At 43.5% G+C, this 27,698-nt stretch overlaps 1 protein-coding gene across 1 annotated transcript; it reads right to left on the reverse strand.

Moving 5' to 3' along the window:
• Positions 1–5,429: 5,429 nt before the first annotated feature.
• On the reverse strand, positions 5,430–26,531 carry LOC311107012 (tau-tubulin kinase 2-like). The gene is made up of 15 exons (XM_084149461.1): positions 26,368–26,531; positions 25,259–25,395; positions 24,798–24,945; positions 23,186–23,259; positions 22,853–22,993; positions 22,235–22,339; positions 21,841–21,906; positions 20,192–20,284; positions 19,983–20,108; positions 13,852–14,009; positions 11,401–11,617; positions 9,185–9,402; positions 8,133–8,571; positions 6,803–7,527; positions 5,430–6,407 (listed from the first exon to the last, which is right to left on the reverse strand). The coding sequence occupies exons 2-15, from the start codon at positions 25,328–25,330 to the stop codon at positions 6,041–6,043; spliced, it is 2,949 nt and encodes a 982-aa protein (XP_084005587.1). The 5' UTR covers positions 25,331–25,395; positions 26,368–26,531; the 3' UTR covers positions 5,430–6,040.
• Between the last annotated feature and the right edge of the window lie 1,167 nt (positions 26,532–27,698).

The following is a 27,698-nucleotide window of genomic DNA, read 5'->3' on the forward strand; positions in this document are numbered from 1 at the left end:
CATACCCAAGAAGACTTGAGGCTGTAGTCGCTGCTTCACCAAGGTACTGAGTAAAGGGTCTGAATACTTATATAAATGTGATATTTCCGGTTTTATTTGTAATACATTTGCAAAACTTTCTAAAACCTGTTTTTGCTTTGTCATTATGGGGTATTTTGTGTAGAGTGATGTGGAAACAAAGTGGAAAAAGTCAAGGGGTCTGAGTACATTCCGAATGCACTGTTTACAGTCTCCTAGAATTGGACTGTACAGCTCAGTTGATTTTGTAACAACCCCAAGCCCCTACCCCCTAAGCACTATCAGAGATTCATCTTGGCCTATCAGAAGGCAAGGAGGAGTTTCTACCATATTGCATTTACCTACGGATATACATAAAGTTTGAGGGTTTGGGGGCTAGGCGTTGTTTCGGGACAAGGCCTAGGTTTCCAAACAAATACATGTTTTAGGGCTTAGAACCCTAGTTGGATCCAAACAGACTGCTGCTCAAGAGAAACAACTGTTACAGATCACGTCTGTTTAAATAGCTTTGACATTATTGTTTTTTTTATATGAATATTAAGTTAAACAAATGTTTGTTTTTGGGAGGCGGAACTTGACACTATGTACACATTTGTTGGTTGAATCGTAACATAAAAGACAAAGGGTAGGTAGCCTTCTACTTTGAACATTCATTTCATATAGTTCACTATAAGCCAAATGTATACTGTATTTGATTTTCTGCAATCATGATATCAGTTTTTCTGTAGGGGGAAAAAACAAATAGACTCCAATTTTGCTGGTCTGCATGATAAATGTTTTTTCAGTTTATTAAAAAATACAGATTTGTTTTAGCGGACACTACAAATGATTTTAAAAAACACTAACATATATTTGCTATGATATCCATGCACTTGTTACATTAATTCAGTATGAGAGCTTTTTTTTTTTTTTTTTACATTCCAACATTGTGACACCTCCACCTCCCCTAAGAGAAGAGATTTTCTCACAAAAAAAGCATACAATTACATTGTGAATATGCCAGAGTGAGTGAGATCTTTTAAATCGTTTGAAATACATTTGTTTCATCTAGTAGTTTTAGGGAAGTTTAGATGGGACTACATGCCCTGGTCATTACAAATGAATGCTGATATGTTGGTGCAAGAAGATGAAAATGTAGTTTGATTGAACAGCACGTGCTCTCTATACAATTATTATATACATTTTTAAATGGTGCATATATACAACGCGACCTCCTTTACATCCCTCATATGATACAGTACAGATCTTTTTGGTCTCATGTCATCCATTCATACATAGTGTTAAGAACACAGGACTGGGGTCAGGGAGAAAGAGTAGACAATCTCATGGTTTTTCGGAAATCTGTTGTTCCGACGCTGGAATCAAGCTACATTTTTCAAGTACTTTTTTTCGAGACACATCCAATAAATAAATAAATAGATAGAATGTATCATCCATTTTACATTACATACAGTACATTCCTTGGAGTACAGTAGTAGATAATATATATTTACACATGCTGTCAAAGTTGAAGATTGGACCAGATACAGTACATTCTCTGTACAGTCTGAGGCACCATCGCCGCCTGGGTTGTGAGCAGTGGGGAGGAAACGGAGAGGTACCTGCTGAACGCAGGGCAAGTCCTGGCTGTTCTGCCACCCTAGGCCAGACAAATCAAGGCCGGTCCAGACCGGAACAAATCTGAACCAAACATAGACGTCTATGATTTGGTCTGGACCGGACTAAAAACCAACGTCCGTGGACGTGGAAATCAAGGCCGGTCCAGACAGGACCCCCCCAAAAAAGCCATCCAAAAGCGACGGCATCGATCCGTGCTTACTGAGGTGTAGCCTACAGTGTTGCCTAAATTTATTTTTATGAATGCCCATCTACAGTTGAAGTTGGAAGTTTACATACACCTTAGCCAAATACATATAAACTCAGTTTTTCACAATTCCTGATTTTTAATCCTAGTAAATATTCCCTGTCTTAGGTCAGTTAGGATCACCACTTTATTTTAAGAATGTGAAATGTCAGAATAATAGTAGAGAGAATGATTTATTTCAGCTTTTATTTCTTTCATCACAATCCCAGTGGGTCAGAAATGTATATACACTCAATTAGTATTTGGTAGCATTGCCTTTACATTTTTGGCATTTTGGCCCATTCCTCTTGACAGAGCTGGTGTAACTGAGTCAGGTTTGTAGGCCTCCTTGCTCGCACACACTTTTTCAGTTCTGCCCACAAATTTTCTATAGGATTGAGGTCAGGGCTTTGTGATGGCCACTCCAATACCTTGACTTTGTTGTCCTTAAGCTATTTTGCCACAACTTTGAAAGTATGCTTGGGGTCATTGTCCATTTGGAAGACAAGTTTGCGACCAAGCTTTAATTTCCTGACTGATGTCTTGAGATGTTGCTTCAATATATCCACATAATTTTCCTTCCTCATGATGCCATCTATTTTGTGAAGTGCACCATTCCCTTCTGCAGCAAAGCACCCCCACAGCATGATGCTGCCACCCCCGTGCTTCACGGTTGGGATGGTGTTCTTCGGCTTGCAAGCATCCCCCTTTTTCCTCCAAACATAACGATGGTCATTATGGCCAAACAGTTCTATTTTTGTTTCATCAGACCAGAGGACATTTCTCCAAAAAGTACAATCTTTGTCCCCATTTGCAGTTGCAAACCGTAGTCTGGCTTTTTATGGCGGTTTTAGAGCAGTGGCTTCTTCCTTGCTGAGCGGCCTTTCAGGTTATGTCGATATAGGACTCGTTTTACTGTGGATATAGATACTTTTGTACCCGTTTCCTCCAGCATCTTCACAAGGTCCTTTGCTGTTGTTCTGGGATTTATTTGCACTTTTCGCAGCAAAGTACGTTCATCTCTAGGAGACAGAACGCGTTTCCTTCCTGAGCGATATGACGGCTGCGTAGTCCCATGGTGTTTATACTTGCTTACATTTACATTTTAGTCATTTAGCAGACGCTCTTATCCAGAGCGACTTACTAACTGGTGCATTCACCTTATGATAGCCAGTGGGACAACCACTTTACAATATTTTTTTTTCTTTAGGGTGGGGTAAGGGGGGGGGGTAGAAGGATTACTTTATCCTATCCCAGGTATTCCTTAAAGAGGTGGGGTTTCAAGTGTCTCCGGAAAGTGGTGAGTGACTCCGCTGTCCTGGCGACGTGAGGGAGCTTTTTCCATCATTGGGTTGCCAGAGCAGCGAACAGTTTTGACTGGGCTGAGTGGGAACTGTGCTTCCGCAGAGGTAGGGGGGCCAGCATGCCAGAGGTGGATGAACGCAATGCCCTCGTTTGGGTGTAGGGACTGATCAGAGCCTGAAGGTACGGAGGTGCCGTTCCCCTCACAGCTCCGTAGGCAAGCACCATGGTCTTGTAGCAGATGCGAGCTCTGGAAGCCAGTGGAGTGTGCGGAGGTGCGGGGTGACGCGAGAGAACTTGGGAAGGTTGAACACCAGACGGGCTGCGGTGTTCTGGATGAGCTGTAGGGTTTTAATGGCACAGGCAGGGAGCCCAGCCAACAGCGAGTTGCAGTAATCCAGACGGGAGATGACAAGTGCCTGGATTAGGACCTGTGCCGCTTCCTGTGTAAGGCAGGGTCGTACTCTGCGAATGTTGTAGAGCATGAACCTACAGGATCGGGTCACCGCCTTGATGTTAGCGGAGAACGACAGGGTGTTGTCCAGGGTCACGCCAAGGCTCTTTGCACTCTGGGAGGAGGACACAACAGAGTTGTCAACCGTGATGGCGAGATCATGGAACGGGCAGTCCTTCTCCCGGGAGGAAGAGCAGCTCCGTCTTGCCGAGGTTCAGCTTGAGGTGGTGATCCGTCATCCACACTGATATGTCTGCCAGACATGCAGAGATGCGATTCGCCACCTGGTTATCAGAAGGGGGAAAGGAGAAGATTAATTGTGTGTCGTCTGCGTAGCAATGATAGGAGAGGCCTTGTGAGGATATGACAGAGCCAAGTGACTTGGTGTATAGCGAGAATAGGAGAGGGCCTAGAACTGAGCCCTGGGGGACACCAGTGGTGAGAGCACGTGGTGCAGAGACAGATTCTCGCCACGCCACCTGGTAGGAGCGACCTGTCAGGTAGGACGCAATCCAAGAGTGAGTACTATTGTTTGAACAGATGAATGTGGCCTTCAGGCGTTTGGAAATTGCTCCTAAGGATGAACCAGACTTGTGGAGGTCTACAATTTTTTTTCTGAGGTATTGGCTGATTTCTTTTGATTTTCCCATGATGTCAAGCAAAGAGGCACTGAGTTTGAAGGTAGGCCTTGAAATACATCCACAGGTACACCTCCAATTGACTCAAATGATGTCAATTAGCCTATCAGAATTTCTGGAATTTCCCAAGCTGTTTAAAGGTACAGTCAACTTAGTGTATGTAAACTTCTGACCCACTGGAATTGTGATACAGTGAATTATAAGTGAAATAATCTGTCTGTAAACAAATGTTGGAAAAATTACTTGTGTCATGCACAAAGTAGATGTCCTAACCGACTTGCCAAAACTATAGTTTGTTAACAAGAAATTGTGGTTGAAAAACGAGTTTTAATGACTCCAACCTAAGTGTATGTAAACTTCCGACTTCAACTGTATGTCGTAGGCCTACCGTTTGTAAAACACCCCAAAAAGACGCCAGGTACGGACAGGACCAAAAAAAAAACGTCTGCCCGTGCTTACTAGGGTGTAGCCTACTGTGTTGGTCTGCAAAGGAATTTTATCAATGCCCATCCATGTGGTAGGCCCACCATTTGTAAAACAGCCTATTGAATTGGCTTTATTAGTCCTGATTCCTGTGACTAATCAATTTGGCTATTTAAGCTCCGATATCAGCTACATAACTTCATCAGGAGTTATCCTGAGCCTATTTGCAATGCGTTTACACAGCGGGAAATCAGAAGTATTTTATTTTTCGCCGTGATCAGCTCATCAAAAATGTACAGATACAAACTTGAAACCACTGATCATGAAAATTTAGCCCACAGGGTGAAACTTCTGGACAGCAGTTGTGAGTAGCCTGATTGTCCATTTCATATTGTCCATTTTACTTTGACCTGTCTTGTTTTTAGGGTATGTCAGCTTATTTTTTTATTTCATTGGGTGCCATTTAGGTTAGGCTATTTGATCTGAGAAACCTGCATGATGTAAAAAGTGTCCGTCTCATTACATTGTCATACATTTTATCTCCAGCCTGTAGGCTACAGAAAAGGCCACATACTTTTTCTACCATATGCTATATCCAGGGGTGAAAGTCTAATTAATTTCTTCCCGGTACGGGACCAAGCGCGTGCACCAACATTTTTTATGGGCCTAATCATAGAGTGACATATACAGTCCCTATTAATTCAATAGGATCTCTGTGGGCCTAGTTGTAAAGATTTGTCATTTAACTTTTAAAATGCATGACCTTTTATTGTGGCATAAACACAACCAGTCAAAATATTTTCATCTGATTGTTAAACAATCACTTCAAAGGGCTCCTTCATAGGTTAACCATGCACATATATATTTCCAGACTCCAAACAGTGGTGAATGGAAAGAGACATCTGTTCCACGTAAACACCAAAAAGTGAAATGACAAATTTGGCTATTGTCATGTCGCCACGTCTCCACCTTGGCAAAATGTCACTGTTCTCGTCGAACCATATCGCATTGGATTGTAGGCTATACCATCCGTTTTCAAGTCCATTCGCTCATTTGTCATGCCTCTGACATGCGGTAATGATAAAGTTGTGTAATAGCATACAGTTTTCTTGACATGTTGTTTTAATTATTGTGAATGGCTCATGTTTTACCCTGGCTATATCTGCTACATGATTTAGGTTCGATTATTTTTTTGACGGAACGTTGGTGGAGCGCCACAGCGATGCGTCTCTCCAACAGGGAGGCGCCCTGGGAATGGACAAGCAAAATATTTTGTTTGACAAAGTAGGCACTGCTTATCACAGGGCGGCATCAGCTACGGTGTGTCCTTCTGAACAACATACTGATACCCATTCTGTCCACTTATCGGCTCACTTTGCCGCTTCCTTTGCCCTCGTGGCTGGGGCCCCTCCCTCTGGCACCGGGCCCTGCGCCCCACGGGATCCCCTGCTGCCCACTAAGCCTGTCCTGGGGGTACCACGGAGGGGGAGGGGACCCCGAGAAGCTGGACGGAGAGCGGCTACGCCCCAGGAAGACCCCTGCCCCCTCACGGAGCTCGTGGCGTGAGGGGGAGGAGCTGAGTGAGCGCTGCAGCGAGGAGGAAGAGCTGCGGGGGCGTGGCGGCGGACTGAAAAGTGCACCGCCGCGGTCCTTCATCAGCTGGGTCAGACTGGCCAGGAAGTCGGCGTCGCTGGTGCTGCTGGCGCGCACCCGGAAACGCCGGCGCCGACTGGGGCAGAGAACAGAAAGGGTAGGATTTTAAAAACTAAAACAAACAATTCTGCAACTATCCTGTATTATTCAGAAACTCATGCCTATACATTCTGATGTGGAGGATGCACCGATATGTTTCTAAACCACCCCACACAGAAAAAATAAGTCTATTATCATTGATGTGGGACACAACCCTTACTATTACAGTCTACTAGGGTTGCGTTCGGCAGGACACAATGTTGTGGAATGTTCAGATACATATATAATGTAGAGCAAACATGCCTCAGATTGAATAGCTGTTGAATAAGAAAGTATGTCAGTTTCATTCTTGACATTTCTATCTGCAACGCTCCATAACGTTTGCTACTGAACGTGGCCGAGTGCTGTGCCATACTACCATGCTCTTCATACCTGTTGTCTACAGCTGGGCGGGTGGGCGGTTTCCCGGGAGGCGGACGAGGCAGGAACCTGCCGGAGGAGGAGAGCAGCTGCTGCTGATCGAGCCCTGGAAAAGGGGGGTTGACGGGCCTGGGGATTTTACTCCTGCTGCCCGAGGAGGAGAGCGAGAGGGAGTCACGGTCTTCCCCCAGCCAGTCGGAGCGTGAACCGCGGTCCGAGCAGGAAAGGAGCCTCTCCCGGACGCCACAGGGCAGTAGATTGTCGCAGGAGAGGGATGGCGAGGGCGAGTGGGAGGGCGAGCCAGGCACAGGGCTGCTCCACCGGTGGCGGCGGTCCATGGTGGGGGAATCCGGGGTGGTGGTTGGATCTCGTACGGGGATGCGGCTCAATCTGGGCGAGGAGGGGGATTCCCTTCGCAGGAGGACCAAGGTGGGTGGGGGAGGGGAGGAGGAGAAGGTGCCGGCGCTCTCCGCGGCGCTTCCGGCTTTCTCCATCTGAGGGTGCTGGTTGGGTTCGGAAGAGCGGTCGGGGAGGCCCGAGTCGCTCTCTGGGTCTTTGTCGTTTGCGAGGTGGGCTGGGATGAGGCTTGGCACAGGGCTGGGGGCTGACTCGACAATCTCCAGCTCCAACTCGTCGACCTTGCCCTCTTGGGGGTCATTGGGTCTGGTTGACGGGGCCTCTAGCGGTATGGCTTCACTCTTCTCCGTCACGGGGGACTGTGGTACGGGGTTGGCAGACTGTGGAGAGGCAGACCAGAGATTATTGGGAGACGGACATGAGAGGGGGTGAGGAGGCACAAGTAGAGCTCGGACAGCAGAGTCCCTGACCATCTTCCGAAAACGACTGAAACCCTACCTCTTCAAAAGAGTCTATTAAATAAGACATCGGTCTTATTCTATCCCCCCAATAAAAAATTACAATTGCGCTTGTCTTTTCCTACTAGCACTGACTTTGCTGATAACTTCTGTATCGAGGAAAGATTGACCTAATACGACTGTGATATGTGGTTGCCTCACCTAGCTATCTTAAGATGAATGCACTTTAAGTAAGTTGCTTTGGATAAAAACGTCTGCTAAATGACTAACATGTAAAATGTAGAGAGAAGTACAGATCTCTGTTCATGTCAGTGTATATCTGGTGTGTGTACAGTTCTTAGCATTCAAAGGTTAACCTGTACTGCAGTGCAGTAAGAAACATTTCCTTCATAATGGATGTAACTGTACCGTCAGGGCCATATTTCAGCTGCAGCAATACATTTTGAAAAAGTAACATTTTAATGCCCAGAATACAACTGTATATGCGTGAGCAATTCTTATTCTGCCAAAGCCTTGCTCGCACTCACCTGCTCCATCTGGGCTCGGCCCATGTGGCCTAGCATCCCAGGCAGCCTCCTGCCGCCCAGTAACCAGGTACAGGGCAGGGCCATGTGGGACAGGACGGGGCTGCTCGGGGCTGAGGGAAGCTGGTGGTCCTGGGCCTCAGCCTCTGATTGCACCCCTAGTTTATTCCCATCCAGAGCATAGTCTCCTGGAGGCTTGGCTGCCCCCGAGGCCCCGCTGCCTCCCCTCTGCTCCAGCATCAACCACTCCTGGGAGTCTCCCTCCTGGGGCACCGAGCTGAGGTTGAGGGCCCCAGCCCCCTCCTCTTGGTCGGGGGTCCCCACTCCGCCGGGAGTCCCTGTCGCCTGGTCCTCGTCACAGGGGGTGCCAATCTGCTCACCCTGCCCCCCGCCGCTTTCGGGGATGGTGTTCTGTCGCTCCTGTGGATGCTGCTTCCCCAGACTGGAAATATAAAATAAAATCGGGATTTGACATGAGTAATCGTTTAATAAATATTTAAAGTTGACTAATGGAAATTATATTATAAAAAGAGATTTGTAAAATCTGCATAACTAGCTAATGAACAGTCCAACAAAATAGAGATTAAGTAAATTGCCTTGCATGAGCCTTGGCTTGTGCAAGCTAGAAGCTGGGGCTTATCCTCTGTTTCTGTAGCATGAGGCAGCTTGATGTACAAGTACACCCCCTGGACTAGCCAATGAACAGTCCAACAAATTCGATGTTGGGTGAAACAAAAACCTGCTTACAGGAGAGTTTAAGGACTAAGTTAATACATATCCCACTGCCTTGTGCCTAGTCCTAGTGCAGTGGTTCTCAAACCTCTCCTCGGGACCCCCAGCAGTATTTGATCTATTCCAGAGCTAGCACCCTGATTCTACTTGTCAACCAATCATCAAGCCCTTCATTACTGAATCAGGTGTGGTAGTTCAGGGCTAAAACACATTTGTGAAATTTCTGGCGGTCCCCGAGATGTTTGAGAACCACTGTCCTACTGTACACTGTAGATCAATATAAACGATTAAACTACTGTAAATGAATGGTAAAAGGTACTAACTAGGCCTCAAGGAAGCGTTCGATGGTGGGCTTGGGTTCGGGAGCCAGTCTCTTCTCGAAGGCCAGGCTCTGGCTGTGTCTCATCCTCCGGAGCAGGGGGGCCGCCCGGTCCAGGAACATGGTCTCTGAGCGCACCCGTATGGGGGAGCTCTGGACGGAGCCTGTGTTGGGGCTCTGGTTGCCACCCTGGTTCTGGCTGTGCTCGTCCTCATTCACCACCTGGAGAAGGGGTTGGAATGTAGTTGTGTCACAAAAAAGGTGTCGGGAGTAGGACAGACTATTTTAAAGGTAGATTCCGAGATATGACGTTACCAAAGCCAGGTGACTTCCGACAAACACAAAGAGAGGACAAGGTAAGAGGCTAATCTCCTTATCTTTGATTGCTGTTGCTGTCTATGGTCAGGTCATATTGCTTGGTCTTAAAAGAGCGACTGAACACACCAATTCCGCATGTGTATCTCTGTTGTTCATTACAAAAAACAAAATGTCAGTCTTTGGTGTGGTTCGATGTGGCAGTTACTGATGTTTTCCCCCCATGAGACACCATAGGACAGTGGTTCTCAAAGTGGTGTCCATGGACGTGGTACTGCAGAGGTCCACGGCCAGATCTCTCTCTCTCTGTTCTTTTTTTTTAATGAATATTACTAACAACAGATTAGACTAATTTTGGTCAAGGGATCCGTGGAATACGTTTAGAGGGTGTAATTCAATAAAATGTAATATTAATAATCTACAATTTCTTAACCCTGGGCAACATGGGCCTGGGAGGCTTACAGGGATATTGATATCCACAGCATTCCAATTATTCATTATTCAACTGAATTTTCTTTACTTTTATAAATGTACACTGTAATTTAAGCTTTAAAAACAGCAAAGTGTTTTAACTCAGCATCGTTTGGAAGGGCTCGTAAGCAAGCATTTCACGGTAAAGTCTACACCCATTCTATTCGGCGCATGTGACAAATACAATTTGTATATTGATATTAGCTTTAAAGCTGCAACAACAACAAAAATATCTTCCCCATGACAAAATGTGTAAAATTGGCTTGAAAACTGCTAAATGTTCTCGCCGATGCCAAGAGGCGGCACCTTTAAAATATTCCTTCCCAGGACCTGAGACCTGGTTTGTCCGGCCATACACTGCTTCAGTCATAGTAAAACTCATTGTATGCCATTTCTATCTCACTCAAGTTGTGTTCTGATTATGAGGGGGTACCTGATGAATTTGCAATCCCAAAAGGGGTTCCCGGCCCCAAAAAGTTTGAGAACCCCTGTCATGGGAACAAAGCCAGTATCACTTCCTCCAAATAGTCTGAATTAATCTAGGATAGGGGAAAGTGGGGTAAATTGAGCTTTCTTTTTTCTTCCATTTTTGTTAATTAAAAATAAAAACATTCAGCAGGGTAAATAAATTAAGCTGCCTAGAAATGTCTGTACTGAATGAAATATTACCACTACCTTTTTAAAACCATGTCAATCTTTATTTCCCAAACACAATTCAAGACAATCAATCGTTTATTTACTTTTAATCATTTAAAGCTTTTAACACAGGCTTAACACCTAACAAATAGGTCCAGGCCCTGTTGTTACCTCATATCCCAGCGATAATGCCTTGCATTACACCTAGGAAAAACAACACTTCAATTTGCTCAACTTGACATTGGCTCAACTTACCCCAAGGCAAACATTTTCACTATATTAGCCCACACAACTACAAGACCTCACGTCCATGCTAGGAAGCTTATAGAGACCCCAACTGATGTATAGAACAATCTTAAAATGATCTACTTTCTGGCCTCCTGAGTGGCGCAGCGGTCTAAGGCACTGCATCGCGTGCTGGGAGACCCATGAGGCGGCACACAATTTGCACAGCGTCGTCCGGGTTAGGGGAGGGTTTGGCCTGCTGGGATGTCCTTGTCCCATCTCAGTGGTGTTGCACACATTGTTAATATGCATTACTGCAGTTACAGATGGACCAAGAACATCACTGTATAGAAAAGTATAGTATAGAAAATACAGTCTTCAGTATAGAAAATTAACCTGATGAAGTAGACAGGGTTGGCTGAACTGAAGCAGTAAAGGGAAACTAATGGGGGTGTATCTTTGATATCATGTCATAATTGTGTGTTCCTCTGTCTCAAACCCAATATTTATTTATATGGTCAATAATATTTTCTTTCACAAAAACGTTTAATATGCGTGTGTTCCAATCCTGACCTTCCTGATGAGCGGTTGTTGTTGTTGCTGGGCTGCGGTCTGGTTGCAGTTGCGGTTGCGGTCCATCTCCTCCCACACGTCAGCGCCCTGGGCAGCACGTTGGTGCTGGGCCGGGATTGGGGGGCAGTTGTCGGCATCGCTGAGACGCTCGCCCTGCAGTACGTCCTCAGTGTTCTCCCTCTGCAGCTCGGCGGGGAGCACCGAGGCGTTGGCCATGCTGGGGGGAGATAGAGGAGGAGGAAGGGAGGGTGGAGAGAGGGAGAAGGAGAAAGAGAAGCGAGAGTGAGAGAGAGGGAGTCAGGAAGGGAGAGAGAAAGGGAGAGAAAAAGGGACAGAGAGGAGAGAGTGAGAGAAAGAGAGGGAAGGTCATTCAGCTGCTACTTTCCAGAGAACAAATTAGGCCGGTGGTTTCCAAGGGATCGCTGACCGAATATACAGATTTGCCTTCCCCCCAAAAAAGGCTTTGCAGATTTGAAAGAATTGCGTGAGTGGGACAAAAGTTGTACCACGTCGATTTGAAGGAAGGTATTACAGTCCAATCAGCAAATGCTGACCAATTAAGCATCAATTACACCCATTCACACAAATATTCTGCATCACACCAATCAACACGAAGCCGAACAAAGTTATGTATTACCATAACCGTCAGCCCAATTCTGTTTTTTTTTTACTGATTGGTCTTATGACCAATCAGATCAGCTCGGAAAAATATCTGATGTGAAAAGATCTGGGGCAACATTTATCAATCATGCATAGGCAAAAATCTGTGCGTAAAACTTGCGTGGGATCATTTCCACGCAAAGTGTGAGATCTATCAATATGAACGTTTGCTTGAGAGTGTGCGTAAGTTTACACACATCCATGACCATGCGTGCGCACAGTGCCCAGTGGTGGAATAAGGGGACTGCTTATCAAGCATTGAATGGGGAATGTTTTGTTACGATAATCCATATAAAGTACAGTTATTTGTTAAATGGACATTTAAAAAATGTTCAACTTCATATTCATCATCTCCAGCCCCACCCCAACATCAATATATGTGAAAATTGCGCATTTCTAGGTTTTGTAGTAAAAAAGACAGAGGAAGATAAGTGTTTCCAATGACATCGGTGTGCATCGTGCTATTTTAACAAATTATGAGTAGGCATTGCCTACTAATTGGTTTAAGCTGTCATTGGAAACACTTACCTTCCTCTGTCTCTTTTACTACAAAACCTAGAAACGCGCAATTTTCACATATATTGATGTTGGGGTGGGGCTGGAGATGAAGGATATGAAGTGGAACATTTTTGAAATGTCCATTTAACAAATAACTGTACTTTATATGGATTATCGTAACAAAATGTACTGATGTGGTCAAATTATATGATACAGCCTGTCAAGATATGTTGAATGAATTCACAATGGATATGAAGTTGAACATTTCATACATTTCCCTTTAAATTAGAGACACGTCATCAGCAAAACAAACAGCAACACGTACAATTTCCATACACCATCGCACAACAGGTTGAAGTCAAGAGGGGTTTCTTTGCCATGATGCCATCAATGGGTTTTCCAAATACGAACGGAGCAATGGACAACACCAACATAAAAGCATCCTCCCAAAACAAGTTCAACTATGTGAACAAAAAAGGCATCCACTCTTAATGTGCAGGTGATAGGTTAAACGATGCGCATAAGACACTGCTGAATGTGGTGGCAAGGTGGCACGCACGACTTGTTCATTCTGCAGAACAGCAACGTTGGCCTATATGCCTAAAGGCGGGAGCTGTTGAGGATGGATGGCTTATTGGCGAGTGTTGCCTACTCCTTTCAAGTATATTTGCCATTGCTAAAGCAACTTGAATTGTCCTAATGGTCCTCTCTTTGTTGCTATGTTTTTACTGGTCAAGCTACAACGGAGCAAGCCAAATAAAACCTTTTGGTTTTACTCAATCTCTAACACAAGCACCTATATATTTCAGTCTCTGAAAATATAGCTTTTTTTTGGTTGCGCCATTGTATTTCATGGTACGGCGTTGTATATTCCCCACAAGGTTTAAAGGGATGATTTTGACCATATATGCACTGAGGTTGAGAACAATTGGTATTTATCAATGGTCATCTCCTACCGGTGTGCATATGACACTCGTAGGATTGTTTGATAAAACACTTTTTCTATGCATACGAACATTCTAAATTCTGTTCGTAAGTAGTATTTTAGAATAGTTTCTAGGCAAATAATGATAAATGAGGCCCCTGATGTGACTGGTCAAAATACCAATTAGTGGAAGAAATATCAGAATTGGACAGCCTGTCTAAACACAGCCTTAGAGTGGAACAGTTATCATTTTGGATTAGAGTCGTAAAATTTCGGGAACTTTCCCAAAATTCCCAGGTTTTCCAGAAATCTTAGTTCTACCTCTCCCCTACTATTTTCAAACAATATGCCATCATTGCAGTTCTTACCCCATGTAAGCAGGTGTGAGGCGGGTGAGTTGCTGAGCGGTGTTGGTTGAGCCGGTGATGGTCAGCATATCCTCGGAGTCGCACCTCTCCCAGTCATACGGGTCGTTCTCCAACACGTTGTGGCTCTTCATGGCATTCTCAAACACTGAAATTAGTAGCTGGAACATAACAACCAAAACCATTGACATTTAGCATTATGAGACAATGGGAAGATCTATTGTTGGCTTGCTGTTGGCAGACAAATACATGCATAGGGGTGGGGGTCAATTCCATTCAAATTCAGTTAAACCAGGAAGTTAGGGGTTGTCCCCGACTAAAAAATATATTGGTCGACCAAGAGTCATCTGTTCTTTTGACCTATCAATTGGTCGACATTTTTAAACCATATATTTACACATTCTATGTGTTTTAATCAAATCACCTATATTCACTGAGCTTGTCTGACACTTAAAACACACGGTTTGATTAAATAATTAAGACACACAAATGACTAGAAGGAGTCCGACCAGCAATTGATTTGATTGTGCCAGGCCAGCTCAGACTTGCTGCGCTGTGTTAAAAAGAAAAAAGACAGCGAGTGACTGACTAGCACTCGTTGTCTCTCTCTCCTCCCTGCTGCAGCGACCACCACAGAACATCAATGTGTTTATCACGCTGTCTGTGTTGCTGAAGCTGCAACATAATTACTGCCATTTCTGTTACCGAAATCCTTCATTTGTTTAGGAAAAACATTCCCTATTCCCTCAACCCTTGCTCTCTTTACATGACACATGTGTGCATCGCAAACACGTGACCAAAGACCTATTCGCACCGGACTAGTATTACTACAGAACGTTAGTTGTGTAATTATTATTCCAGAATGTCCTTTATTCCAGAGGACGATTCAGACGGGATTCGTTTTTTCCAAACTGCCCCCTGTAATTCTTTATTTTTTTCCAATAAATTGACAGTTATGACGGAACCCTGGAGGTTTGTATTCTAGGCGTGAAGATACAGTGTTTCAACATGTCCAGGTGATAGGGCCACACTGTTTAACTAGAGGTTGGTTCCAAAGTTTCTTAATCATCTTTCCTATGGTGTCGTCATAATATTTGAATTGAGGAAGTGTGATCATTATCTTTAGGATATTTTAGCGATCCACAGTACGTCCTAAATGCCCCCCAGCCTTGCTAAACAGTGCAATTGCACTTGAGATGCATTTTAAGGCTATTGATTAGAAAGTTAACTTATCATTTCCAAACGTTTCGGTCAGTTGTATGCTGCTGCTTTGAGATCTATTAACAGCAAGGGTTGCATTAAATTAGGCTCAATATTTTTTTACTGATGCATTAGGCAATGTTCAATTCATACGCACAAAACATATAACGTTAAACAAAAGCACTCACTGTGAAAGTTGATAGGCTACATGTAGGCCAGTCATATATAGTTTATGCGCAGCACTTAGTTCAATTTATCGAATCAGTTATTGTTTTCTTGCGCAAACCACGAGCAACACCTGCTGACATTCAGAGCTTAAATAGCCAAATTGATTAGTCACAGGAACCAGGACTAATAAAGCTCAGACATCTCAAAACATAGGGATGTCGATTCGCACGGGACTAGTATTATCAGAAAAACAGTAGGTTATTCTGTCTGGAATTGTTACTCTCCTGCCATGTAAAAATTAGTGCCATGGCAGATTCAGACAGGACAAAAAGTACAGATGTGTTGTTTTGTGCTCCTGCACATAATTACATTACTGAACCTCCGCCAGTAAAACGAATCCCGTCCGGATAGGGCACAATAGGGCCTGACATATAGCCAGGGCCGGTCTTTGCCTTTCTGCCGCCATAGGCAAGGCCAAAAAAATGCCACACCCCACAAAACTAGAATAGTCCCAGTAAGAAAAATGACGGTGAAAATAAGTCTAAAAGACGTATTTTCCAGATTTTTCAATGTAGGTTCTGAATGAAATGTGAAATGGTATTTTCCATATGTTTAAAATATTTTTTTTCCAGGACGCTGAAAAGGCATATTTTCCGGACATTGAGAAATATGTATTTTCTTGATGTTGAAATCAGGTTCATTTTTGGTTCTGAATGAAAGTTGAAAATAAGTAATTTATAGATGTCCATGTTTGGGCCAAATCAAGGCTGTTCCAGACCGGACAAAATCTGAACCAAACATAAACGTCTATGATTGGTTCAGATTTGGTCCGGACTGGACCAAAATCCTATGTCCGTGGGATGTGGAAATCAAAGTGGTCCGGAACTGCACCAAAAAAAGACATCCAAAAGATGTCGTCTCGTGCTTACTAGCATGTAGCCTACCATGTCGGCCCGCAATGTAATTTTATCAATGCCCATCCATGTGGTAGGCCCACCGTTTGTAAAACAGCCCATTGCATTGGCTTTATTAGTCCTGATTCCTGTGACTAATCAATGTGGCTATTTAAGCTCTGAATGTCAGCTACCCAACTTTATCAGGAGTTATCCTGAGCCTATTTGCAATGGAAATGCAGAAGTATTTTCTGTTTCGCTATGATCAGCTTGTCAAAAGAATTTACGGATACAAACTTGAAATCACTGATCATGACAATGGGGTGAAACTCCTGGACAACAGTTGTGATTGTCCATTCCATATTGTCCATTTTATTTTGACCTGTCCTGTTGTTAGGATGTTGCTTCGTGACAGCTCATTTTGTATTTGATTGAGCCCCATTTAGGTTAGGCTATTTGATTGGAGAAATGATGTTAAAGTGTCCGTCTCATTACATTGTCATACATTTTATCTACAGCCTGTAGGCTACAGAAAAGGTTGTGTGTGCCAAACAGGTGCTGTATAGATTACAATCTAATTTTTTGTTAAACCTTTATTACAGCAAAGACTAAAAACAGTTGCATTCATTCATGAATGCAATTTCCAAAATGGAACGGTTTATTTATTGTTTAAACTAATTATTCAAGGCTTGCTTTATTTTAAAACTAAAATGCTTGATTGCATTTCAAATCATGAATGACTCGTATGCTGTGTGATGACGTGAACTAATTAATGATTGATTGATACAGTAGCCTGTATAAGTATTGAAATATAGGCCTAAGTAAGTTACAGTATTAAGACTAAAAAGGATGCCCTGTTACGCCTGCAGCTCAATAGTGGTTATACAAGGCTGCTATACTAGCCTACTAATGATAATGACATTACTTATGACCATAATAGTAATAATAACAATAACAAGGAGATCAAGAAAAAGGAGCGTTTTTGCTATTATAAATATTCGGACAATTTGGAAAAGTGTAAACAACACTAAATACATTTGAAATCATACCAAAGAGGCTGTTCTAACGAAAAACAAGTCTAAATCCTTTATTACAGCAAAGCAAAGATTAAAAACAGCCGAATTTGTGAAATTGTTTACTTAACATGTCATTGCGTGAGGCTTGGTGCTAACGGAATCAGTAGGCTATTAAACAAACACACAAACAGGCAATAGAATCAGGATCTGTCTTGTCTGTAGATATATTGATGATTTATAAAGCCAGGCACTTTTAACAGTTAGGCTATTGATTATAGACCTAATTACAGTGAGGGGAAAAAAGTATTTGATCCCCTGCTGATTTTGTATGTTTGCCCACTGACAAAGATGATCAGTCTATAATTTTAATGGTAGGTTTATTTGAACAGTGAGAAACAGAATAACAACAAAAAAATCAAGAAAAACGCATGTCAAAAATGTTATAAATTGATTTGCATTTTAAATGAGGGAAATAAGTATTTGACTCCTCTGCAAAACATGACTTAGTACTTGGTGGCAAAACAATTGTTGGCAATCACAGAGCTCAGACGTTTCTTGTAGTTGGCTCCCGTGTGGCGCAGCGGTCTAAGGAACTGCATCTCAGTGCTTGAGGCATCACTACAGACCCCCTGGTTCGATTCCAGGCTGTATCACAACCGGCCGTGATTGGGAGTCCCGTAGGGCGGTGCACAATTGGCCCAGTGTCGTCCAGGTTTGGCCGGTGTAGGCAGTCATTGTAAATAAGAATTTGTTCTTAACTGACTTGCCTAGTTAAATAAAGGTAACAAAAATAAATAGTTTGCACACATCTCAGGAGGGATTTTGTCCCACTCCTCTTTGCAGACCTTCTCCAAGTCATTAAGGTTTCGAGCCTGACGTTTGGCAACTCAAACCTTCAGCTCCCTCCACAGATATTCTACAGGATTAAGGTCTGGAGACTGGCTAGGCCATTCCAGGACCTTAATGTGCTTCTTCTTGAGCCACTCCTTTGTTGCCTTGGCCATGTGTTTTGGGTCATTGTCATGCAGGAATACCCATCCACAACCCATTTTCAATGCCCTGGCTGAGGGAAGGAGGTTCTCACCCAAGATTTGACGGTACATGGCCCCGTCCATCGTCCCTTTGATGCGGTGAAGTTGTCCTGTCCCCTTAGTGGAAAAACACCCCCAAAGCATAATGTTTCCACCTCCATGTTTGACGGTGGGGATGGTGTTCTTGGGGTCATAGGCAGCATTCCTCCTCCTCCAAACACGGCGAGTTGAGTTGATGCCAAAGAGCTCCATTTTGGTCTCATCTGACCACAACACTTTCACCCAGTTCTCCTCTGAATCATTCAGATGTTCATTGGCAAACTTCAGACGGGCCTGTATATGTGCTTTCTTGAGCAGGGGGACCTTGCGGGCGCTGCAGGATTTCAGTCCTTCACGGCGTAGAGTGTTACCAATTGTTTTCTTGGTGACTATGGTCCCAGCTGCCTTGAGATCATTGACAAGATCCTCCCGTGTAGTTCTGGGCTGATTCCTCACCATTCTCATGATCATTGCAACTCCAAGAGGTGAGATCTTGCATGGAGCCCCAGGCAGAGTGAGATTGACAGTTCTTTTGTGTTTCTTCCATTTGCGAATAATCGCACCAACTGTTGTCACCTTCTCACCAAGCTGCTTGGCGATGGTCTTGTAGCCCATTCCAGCCTTGTGTAGGTCTACAATCTTTGTCCCTGACATCCTTGGAGAGCTATTTGGTCTTGGCCATGGTGGAGAGTTTGGAATCTGATTGATTGATTGCTTCTGTGGACAGGTGTCTTTTATACAGGTAACAAGCTGAGATTAGGAGCACTCCCTTTAAAATATTTTTTTGTTGTTATTCTGTCTCTCACTGTTCAAAAAAGCTACCATTAAAATTATAGACTGATCATTTCTTTGTCAGTGGGAAAACGTACAAAATCAGCAGGGGATCAAATACCCTTTTCCCTCACTGTAAGTTCAGGTTTCTTCTCTCCTCACTTTTCTTAGACAATAAGGCAATGGGTGTTTTCTCATATCCTCATTCTGCTGCTGCCTCCGCGGCATTGTTCTCAACACCAATATGCTGGTTAACTTTGCTATTATGCACATAGCAACATGGTCTAGGAAAAGGTGGCAATTGAACAGCACACTGATGTGTTTCAGAACCGTGGACAGCAACTGCTATCCAAAGAGGGAGAAAGCGCATTTGTTATAAAATAATACAATTTTTTTAGTGTTGCACCATTATTCTTATGTAATAATACCATGTACAATTTCAGTAGCATATGTCTTAGACTGATGGACTGTGCCATCCCCAAGGCCTCCACAATGGATCAGTCCACTCAGACAGACTCCCGAGTGGCGCAGCGGGCTAAGGCACTGCATCTCAGTGCTTGAGGCATCACTACAGACCCCCTGGTTCGATTCCAGGCTGTATCACAACCGGCTGTGATTGGGAGTCCCATAGGGCGGCGCACAATTGGCCCAGCGTCGTCCGGGTTTGGCCGGTGTAGGCCGTCATTGTAAATAAGAATTTGTTCTTAACTGACTTGCCTAGTTAAATAAAGGTTAAAAAAAAAAAAAATTAAATACAGCCGCGAATCAGACAGGTGTCTTGTACAACATTATCTTTTATTATTTAATTTTTTTGCTACTGCTCGACTAAAGAAATCTCGGTCGACCAACAACCTATCGACCAAACAATCGACCAGTTGACTAAATGGGGTCAGCCCTACAGGAAGTAAATTAAAATCCCAACTCCAATTCCAAGAAAGATTGGAATTGGAATTTTGGTTTATTTTCTGGATATTTGAGTTAATGCACACATATGGAAACATTTAGACCAACGTTACCTGATAGTCAGGCTTAGTGAAGTAGTCCAGGGTCAGGATATGATCCAGGAAGATGCTGAACTCTGAGGGGAGGTGTTTGAGCATGAGGCGATTGTCGTAGGTCTCCTTTAGGTTCCCCACCTGTTCCTGTGAGTAGAGGGAAAAGAGCATGAACACACATGCTCATTCATGTACAGTACACACACATGCGCGCACACACAAACACTTACTTTGTCTTTGACCTTCCTCCAGGGTAGCTGGCCCACCGTGAACTCCACCAGCATGTAGAAGAGAGACCAGAGGTCATCATGGCGACCCATCTCCTGAAGACCACAGACACACACACATCATGGGTGAGCAAGGTGAGAACACCTACTCATACAGTGGCTTGTGAAAGTATTCACCCCCCTTGGCATTTTTCCTATTTTGTTACCTTACAACCTGGAATTAAAATTGATTTTTTGGGGGGGGGTTGTATCATTTGATTTACACAACATGCCTACCACTTTGAAGATGCAAAATACTTGAGCGTGCATAACTATTCAACCCCCCAAAGTCAATACTTTGTAGAGCCACTTTTCGCAGCAATTATAGCTGCAAGTCTCTTGGGGTATGTCTCTATAAGCTTGGCACATCTAGCCACTCGGATTTTTGCCCATTCTTCAAGGCAAAACTGCTCCAGCTCCTTCAAGTTGGATGGGTTAATATGGTGTACAGCAATCTTTAAGTCATACCACATATTCTCAATTGGATTGAGGTCTGGGCTTTGACTAGGCCATTCCAAGACATTTAAATGTGTCCCCTTAAACCACTCAAGTGTTGCTTTAGCAGTATGCTTAGGGTCATTGTCCTGCTGGAAGGTGAACCTCCGTCCCAGTCTCAAATCTCTGGAAGACTGAAACAGGTTTCCCTCAAGGATTTCCCTTTATTTAGCGCCATCCATCATTCCTTCAATTCTGAGCAGTTTCCCAGTCCCTGCCGATGAAAAACATCCCCACAGCATGATGCTGCCACCACCATGCTTCACTGTGGGGATGGTGTTCGCGGGGTGATGAGAGGTGTTGGGTTTGCGCCAGTCATAGCGTTTTCCTTGATGGCCAAAAAGCTCAACTTTAGTCTCCTCTGACCAGAGTACATTATTCCATATGTTTAGGGAGTCTCCAACATGCCTTTTGGCGAACACCAAACGTGTTTGCTTATTATTTTCTTTAAGCAATGGCTTTTTTCTGGCCAGTCTTCCGTAAAGCCCAGCTCTGTGGAGAGTACGGCTTAAAGTGGTCCTATGGACAGATACTCCAATCTCCGCTGTGGAGCTTTGCAGCACCTTCAGGGTTATCTTTGGTCTCTTTGTTGCCTCTCTGATTAATGCCCTCCTTGCCTGGTCCATGAGTTTTGGTGGGCGGCCCTCTCTTGGCAGGTTTGTTGTGGTGCCATATTCTTTCAATTTTTTAATAATGAATTGAATGGTGCTCCGTGGGATGTTCAAAGTTTCGGATATTTTTTAATAACCCAACCCTGATCTGTACTTCTCCACAACTTTGTCCCTGACCTGTTCGGAGAGCTCCTTGGTCTTCATGGTGCTGCTTGCTTGGTGGTGCCCCTTTCTGTTGCAGACTCTGGGGCCTTTCAGAAAAGGTGTATATATACTGAGATCATGTGACAGATTATGTGACACTTTGCACACAGGTGGACTTTATTTAACTAATTATGTGACTTCTGAAGGTAATTGGTTGCACCAGATCTTATTTAGGGGCTTCATAGCAAAGGGGGTGAATACATATGCACGCACCACTTTTCCGTTATTTTTTAGAATTTTTTGAAACAAGTTATTTGTTTTCATTTCACTTCACCAATTTGAGAGAGAGAGAGAGAGACTCACCTTATTCTTGTGTGCATTGACTGAGGCATAGCGCACTGTTCCTCTGAACCCTGCCACGGGACGAGGCTGACAGAGAGAGAGAGGGATAAGAAATTAAATTGAAGCTTCAATATTCACACTTGCATACTACTTAGAATGCATGCCCAATTCATTGCTTCATTTTAAGTTGACATTGAAATGTAGCCATCCACAGATTAAATTTAGACATAACATTGACATTTTAGTCATTTAGCAGACGCTCTTATCCAGAGCGACTAACAGGAGTGAGTGCATACATTTTCATACTTTTTTCGTACTGGTCCCCCGTGGGAATCGAACCCACACCCCTGGCATTGCAAGCACCATGCTCTACCAACTGAACCTCACGCGCACACACACGCGCAGGAATACTTACAGGACGCACTTCCTGACAAGAGTTGGTGAACTGTCGGGCCAGACCAAAGTCGAGCATGTAGCAGCATCGACACGTGCTGGCCAGGCGCCCCATGGCAAAGTTTGACTGGGGTGGTACAAACACAGTAAATCAGTCACTGATACTTAGTCTTTGTCCTTGCCATTGATCTGATTAAGCAGGCAATAATCTAAGTAAATCCTGTTACTTTTTCCAGCAAAGCCTGGTATAATGCTTTGAAACTTGATGGTGTCTTATAATAGGTCATTTCTTTACTGATAATAACAAAGTGGCTGGGACTTAGTCAGGATCATTATGAGATGATAATGAGACATAAGGGTGTCATACATGCTTATAACAAGTTGTGCAATGCATTATAACCGCTTAAAGCGATATACCTGCATTCATACACTGCACGCAGAGACATAAAAATGGTATCCATTAGTTAATCTGACTCTGGGTAAGTAGAAAAAAGGGCTTGATTGCCAAAATGTCAAACTATCCCTTTAAGGCTGTAAGTTGAGTGTTACCAGTAAAGTATTTATGCTCTTATCTTGTTCCCTTACCCCTGATACATCACCCCTTATTGTTCCCTCATCTTCTGACCAAATGACCCCTTACCGGTTTGATGTCGCGGTGCAGGAAGCCCACAGAGTGGATGCTCTCGATGGCCTCCAGCATCTGCCGGCCCAACCTCAGAGTGGTGGAGACGGTGAAGGTGCCGCGAGACATAGTTCTGCGCAGGTCTGCCAGATTCCTCCCCTATAGGACACAGACAGTAAAGCAATGTTTGTGGGATGGGGTATGGGGTGATGACATGGTCACCCAAGGCTGAGCTACTCACTCATTCTTTCCCACACACATTTCAAATAATTTATTTGAATCCACAAATCAAATTACAATTAAAAGGGATTCAAATATTTCAAAGGTCGCACACACGGCCAGAAACCCTACCTGAAGTTCCATCACCACATAGTTGAAGCGATCATTGCGGCCACAACCTACAAAGCGACACACATGATCTTTACCTGAAACAGAGAAACATAAATGTTGCTTAGAAGGTCTCTCTTCTAAAAAACATCAGATATTTACAGTATCTGGCCAAATGATTAGAAACGCGTAAATATTCAATCCATATTTTCCACAAAGGTTTGATACGTTTGTGTGAATTTCAAAGTTATGGACATTTCAGTGTTTTCCGAACGACCTCCATTCTAGACGTACAAGTACACTACCGTTCAAAAGCTTGGGGTCACTTAGAAATGTCCTTGTTTTCGAAAGAAAAGCAATTTTTTTGTCCATTAAAATAACATCAAATTTATCAGAAACACAGTGTAGACATTGTTAATGTTGTAAATGGCTATTGTAACTGGAAACTGCTGATTTTTTATGGAATATCTACATAGGCGTTCAGAGACCCATTATCAGCAACCATCAGTCCTGTGTTCCAATGGCACGTTGTGTTTGCTAATCCAAGTTTATCATTTTAAAAGGCTAATTGATCATTAGAAAATCATTTTGCAATTATGTTAGCACAGCTGAAAACTGTTGTGCTGATTAAAGAAGCAATAAAACTGGCCTTCTTGAGACTAGTTGAGTATCTGGAGCATCAGCAATTGTGGGTTCGATTACAGAATCAAAATGGCCAGAAACAAATAACTTTCTTCTGAAAGTGCTGACCTTCTAGGCAGAGTTGAAAAGAAAAAGCCATATCTCAAACTGCCCATCTTAATCTTTTCTTTTTATTGACCAGTCTGAGATATGGCTTTTTCTTTGCAACTCTGCCTAGAAGGTCAGCATCCCGGAGTCGCCTCTTCACTGTTGACGTTGAGACTGGTGTTTTGCGGGTACTATTTAATGAAGCTGCCAGTTGAGGACCTGTGAGGCGTCTGTTTCTCAAACTAGACAATCTAATGTATTCCTCTTGCTCAGTTGTGCACCGGGGCCTCCCACTCCTCTTTCTATTCTGGTTAGAGCCAGTTTGCGCTGTTCTGTGAAGGGAGTAGTACAAAGCGTTGTACGAGATCTTCAGTTTCTTGGCAATTTCTCGCATGGAATAGCCTTCATTTCTCAGAACAAGAATATACTGACGAGTTTCAGAAGAAAGTTATTTGTTTCTGGCCATTTTGAGCCTGTAATCGAACCCACAATTACTGATGCTCCAGATACTCAACTAGTCTCAAGAAGGCCAGTTAGCACAGTTTTCAGCTGTGCTAACATAATTGCAAAAGGATTTTCTAATGATCAATTAGCCTTTTAAAATGATAAACTTGGATTAGCAAACACAACGTGCCATTGGAACACAGGACTGATGGTTGCTGATAATGGGCCTCTGAACGCCTATGTAGATATTCTATTAAAAATCAGCCATTTCCAGCTACAATAGCCATTTACAACATTAACAATGTCTACACTGTATTTCTGATCAATTTGATGTTATTTTAATGGGCAAAAAAATTGCTTTTCTTTCGAAAACAAGGACATTTCTAAGTGACCCCAAACTTTTGAACGATAGTGTATATCTGAGGTCGTACTGTATTCCAACAGGACCCCTGTCTTCTCTCACCCTGGAGCTTCTTCAGCACGGCCACCTCCATCTTCAGCACCTGTTTGGCCTGCTGGGCAGACTCCACCTTCAGGGCCACGTTGACCTGGCTCAGCTGATCCAGCACCTCGTAGATCTCCCCAAAGCCACCCCCGCCAATTTTCTTCACCTGAAAATGGAATGGAGAAGGTGGAATGCAGGTAGTAAAGAAAGAAGAGAGAGGGGGTGGGTGGGGGATGGAGGTGGAAAGAGAGAAAGAGAGGGAAGTCGTGAGTGTTCTGTATAAAAAGTGCCATACTGTACCTACAGAAGGTACACACACATCTCATACCGGTTAGACCCATTACGTAACACATTACAGAAAGCTGTTTTGACATTATCGCTGCTGCCTTCTCGCTAGGAGAATGGGAGCAGCAACAAGACAGATTTGACCAAAGCTAGCTGTGCCCTTTCTGCAGCCGGTAGTATTTATAGTAACTCACCACTCTCCATCTCTCCCGGACCAGGTCTGTGACTGACAGGATGTCTGCCGCCTGCTCTACTGCACCACTCATCCCAAGTGCTGCTCGGAGTGCTCCCAATGATGGCCTGCACCTGGCATCAGTGTCGCTGGCTTTTACTGCAGAAAGAAAGGGAGAAAGGGGGAAAGGAGGGAGACATTTAGATTTTGACAACTGACAAATCATGCAAAAGTGGAGACCTTGACAACCTCCATCTACATGTGTCCCCAGAGAGATGTCAAAATGTGCGTGTTGTCACTGTCATTTCACTTTCTTCACCTATATACTAATGTAAAGGATGTATTGTAACATTTACATCCATTTGTTTATACCCACAGCAAATAATGTTTATTTGGATAATCGCATCACTGGACATATTAAAAGCCCCATCAGCAGAATCTACAACCTCTATTGCACGCTACTTTCAAATCCCATTTAGCCAAGTACTTTTTCTTACCGTTGTAATAGCTAATATAGCTAAGAATAATGCATGAACACACAGTGATTGACACAGAGCTGCTTGTTCTCAACTTACCCTGTGTGTTGCTTACTTAGCCAACAGACATAGCAATGTACCAACCCAACATAGCCATCCTATTTCAGCATCATCAGCTGTCATTCTGAAAACTGTCAATAGAGGCATTTAATTTGATAAAATATCTGGCTAGCTGGCTAACGTTAGCTAGGTCTAGTAACGTTAAGGTCTTGCAAAAGAGATGGAGAACGGATAGCTTTGCTAAAATTAGCTAGCGTACCTTGTTTGACAACAAAGCACCACCCTCTGCTTCCACCACGCACTGGACCAGTTAGCTAACGTTAACTATCAACAAACCAATGCTAGCAGCTAGCCATCTTTTTAGACAGCTATCTATCTATCTATCTATCTATCTATCTGGCATTTAGTAGTTGGGGTAACACTAAATATAGGTAACCCTAACTAGCTAACTAGTACAAGCAAAAATGTTATTGTCTCTGTAACAAGTCGTTTATTTAGCAAGCAAAATAGCTGGAATGCTATGTAGCAAGCCTAGCTAGCTAATTTTGGCTAGCAAGGCAGATGCACATGCATGCGGCTGTTTCATCTAACCTACCTTATTTGATTACACCATTTCCAAGCATGTACTATTTTAAATCCAGACAGTTAAGTGACATTTCTCCATATCCATTGCTGTGCTTTCAACTCTTAAAACGTTTTATTGTGTACATAACGGAAGGTGGAGAAGGTTTCTCCTCCGCTCATTCACACAACAGCAGCGATTACGTCACGGGCAAGCGCTCCTTGTATCAACTGATTGATCAATCTGCATCCCCTCTGCAGAGTTATCTCTTCGAGAAGAGGATGCTCGATCTACACTGCCGGGCTAGGGAGACGAAATATAGATGTCACTGTCATAGCATTATTATAAGCAACAGAGTTTCCTGGCACATGCTAAAACTGTGATGAGATTGTGAGATTGCAGTATTATGCGCAAAAGAGTGGCACCTCATAACAGCAATGCAGTCAGTGCAGTACTGCATTGACACCAGAGACTGATCGACAGTGACAGGTCACTGGCATTGAACAAATGACAGTTCAGAATGAATCCACTGACATTTTAAAGCTAAGTTGTGCTATCAAATGCTACATAGAATACTTTGGAAATGCAAAATTGTGCTAATTCTATATATACACAAAGTATTACATTGCCACACCACTGTACTGTCCAAAATGAATCACCTTGGATTTGGCCAAGCATGCACCCTTCAACATGCGAGGCTGGGAGCCACCTTGCTGACAGAATTTCCCTGCAGAAGCACTTCCAGGATGTGTTGCAATTTACTGGATGATGCCATACACAAGCAGTGGGACAACCATATAAATCATTGGGACAACCTTATAAAGTGGATAATAGGCGTGGTCAGACAATCGAATTGGCTAACAGGACGTCAGTTGAGCAGTTGAAGGGTGAAGCAGAGCATTCACAAGCGTCAGAACTTTAACGATTTTGCGCAGCTTCACAGATTTATAAACACTCTGTTCAGGCTGATTGCATCTGTGAATATAATAGGAAACAACGCATATTACAGACAGATTTGTGAAAAAACGCAACAAAAAACAATGTCATTCACATTTTGAGCATACCCGACGTTATCAGTTTATGTACGTATACACACTCGATGCGGGGAGAAAGTTTCTGGACATGTTTTCCTGAAAGTGTGTTATTAATTCACTGTTACAGTGTGCAACATCCTAGACACTGGATCATCTGATTTCGGATTAAACGATAAACATTGCGACACCAAATCCCGTGTTTGCATGGTTTCGATGCAAGTTGTTTACTCTTTGGTCTGAAGAAAAGTAGTCGAAGTATGTCAACTGCTGCGCACGATCCCGTCATGCAGTCGACTTTGGCCCAGAGCAAATTGGCTCCGCATAACTTGC

The sequence above is a fragment of the Coregonus lavaretus genome (genome assembly GCF_964263955.1).
Source record: "Coregonus lavaretus genome assembly, chromosome: 31".
In the NCBI taxonomy this organism is placed as follows: domain Eukaryota; kingdom Metazoa; phylum Chordata; class Actinopteri; order Salmoniformes; family Salmonidae; genus Coregonus; species Coregonus lavaretus.

Bases quoted from the DNA above. Each gene is read 5' to 3' on its own strand.
- LOC311107012 (XM_084149461.1), bottom strand. From the start codon at position 25,330: ATGAGTGGTGCAGTAGAGCAGGCGGCAGACATCCTGTCAGTCACAGAC. The intron at 24,946-25,258 runs GTGAGTTACTAT...TTCCATTTTCAG, and splicing joins TCCGGGAGAGATGGAGAGTG to GTGAAGAAAATTGGCGGGGG. The intron at 8,572-9,184 runs GTTAGTACCTTT...TTATATTTCCAG, and splicing joins GAACGCTTCCTTGAGGCCTA to TCTGGGGAAGCAGCATCCAC.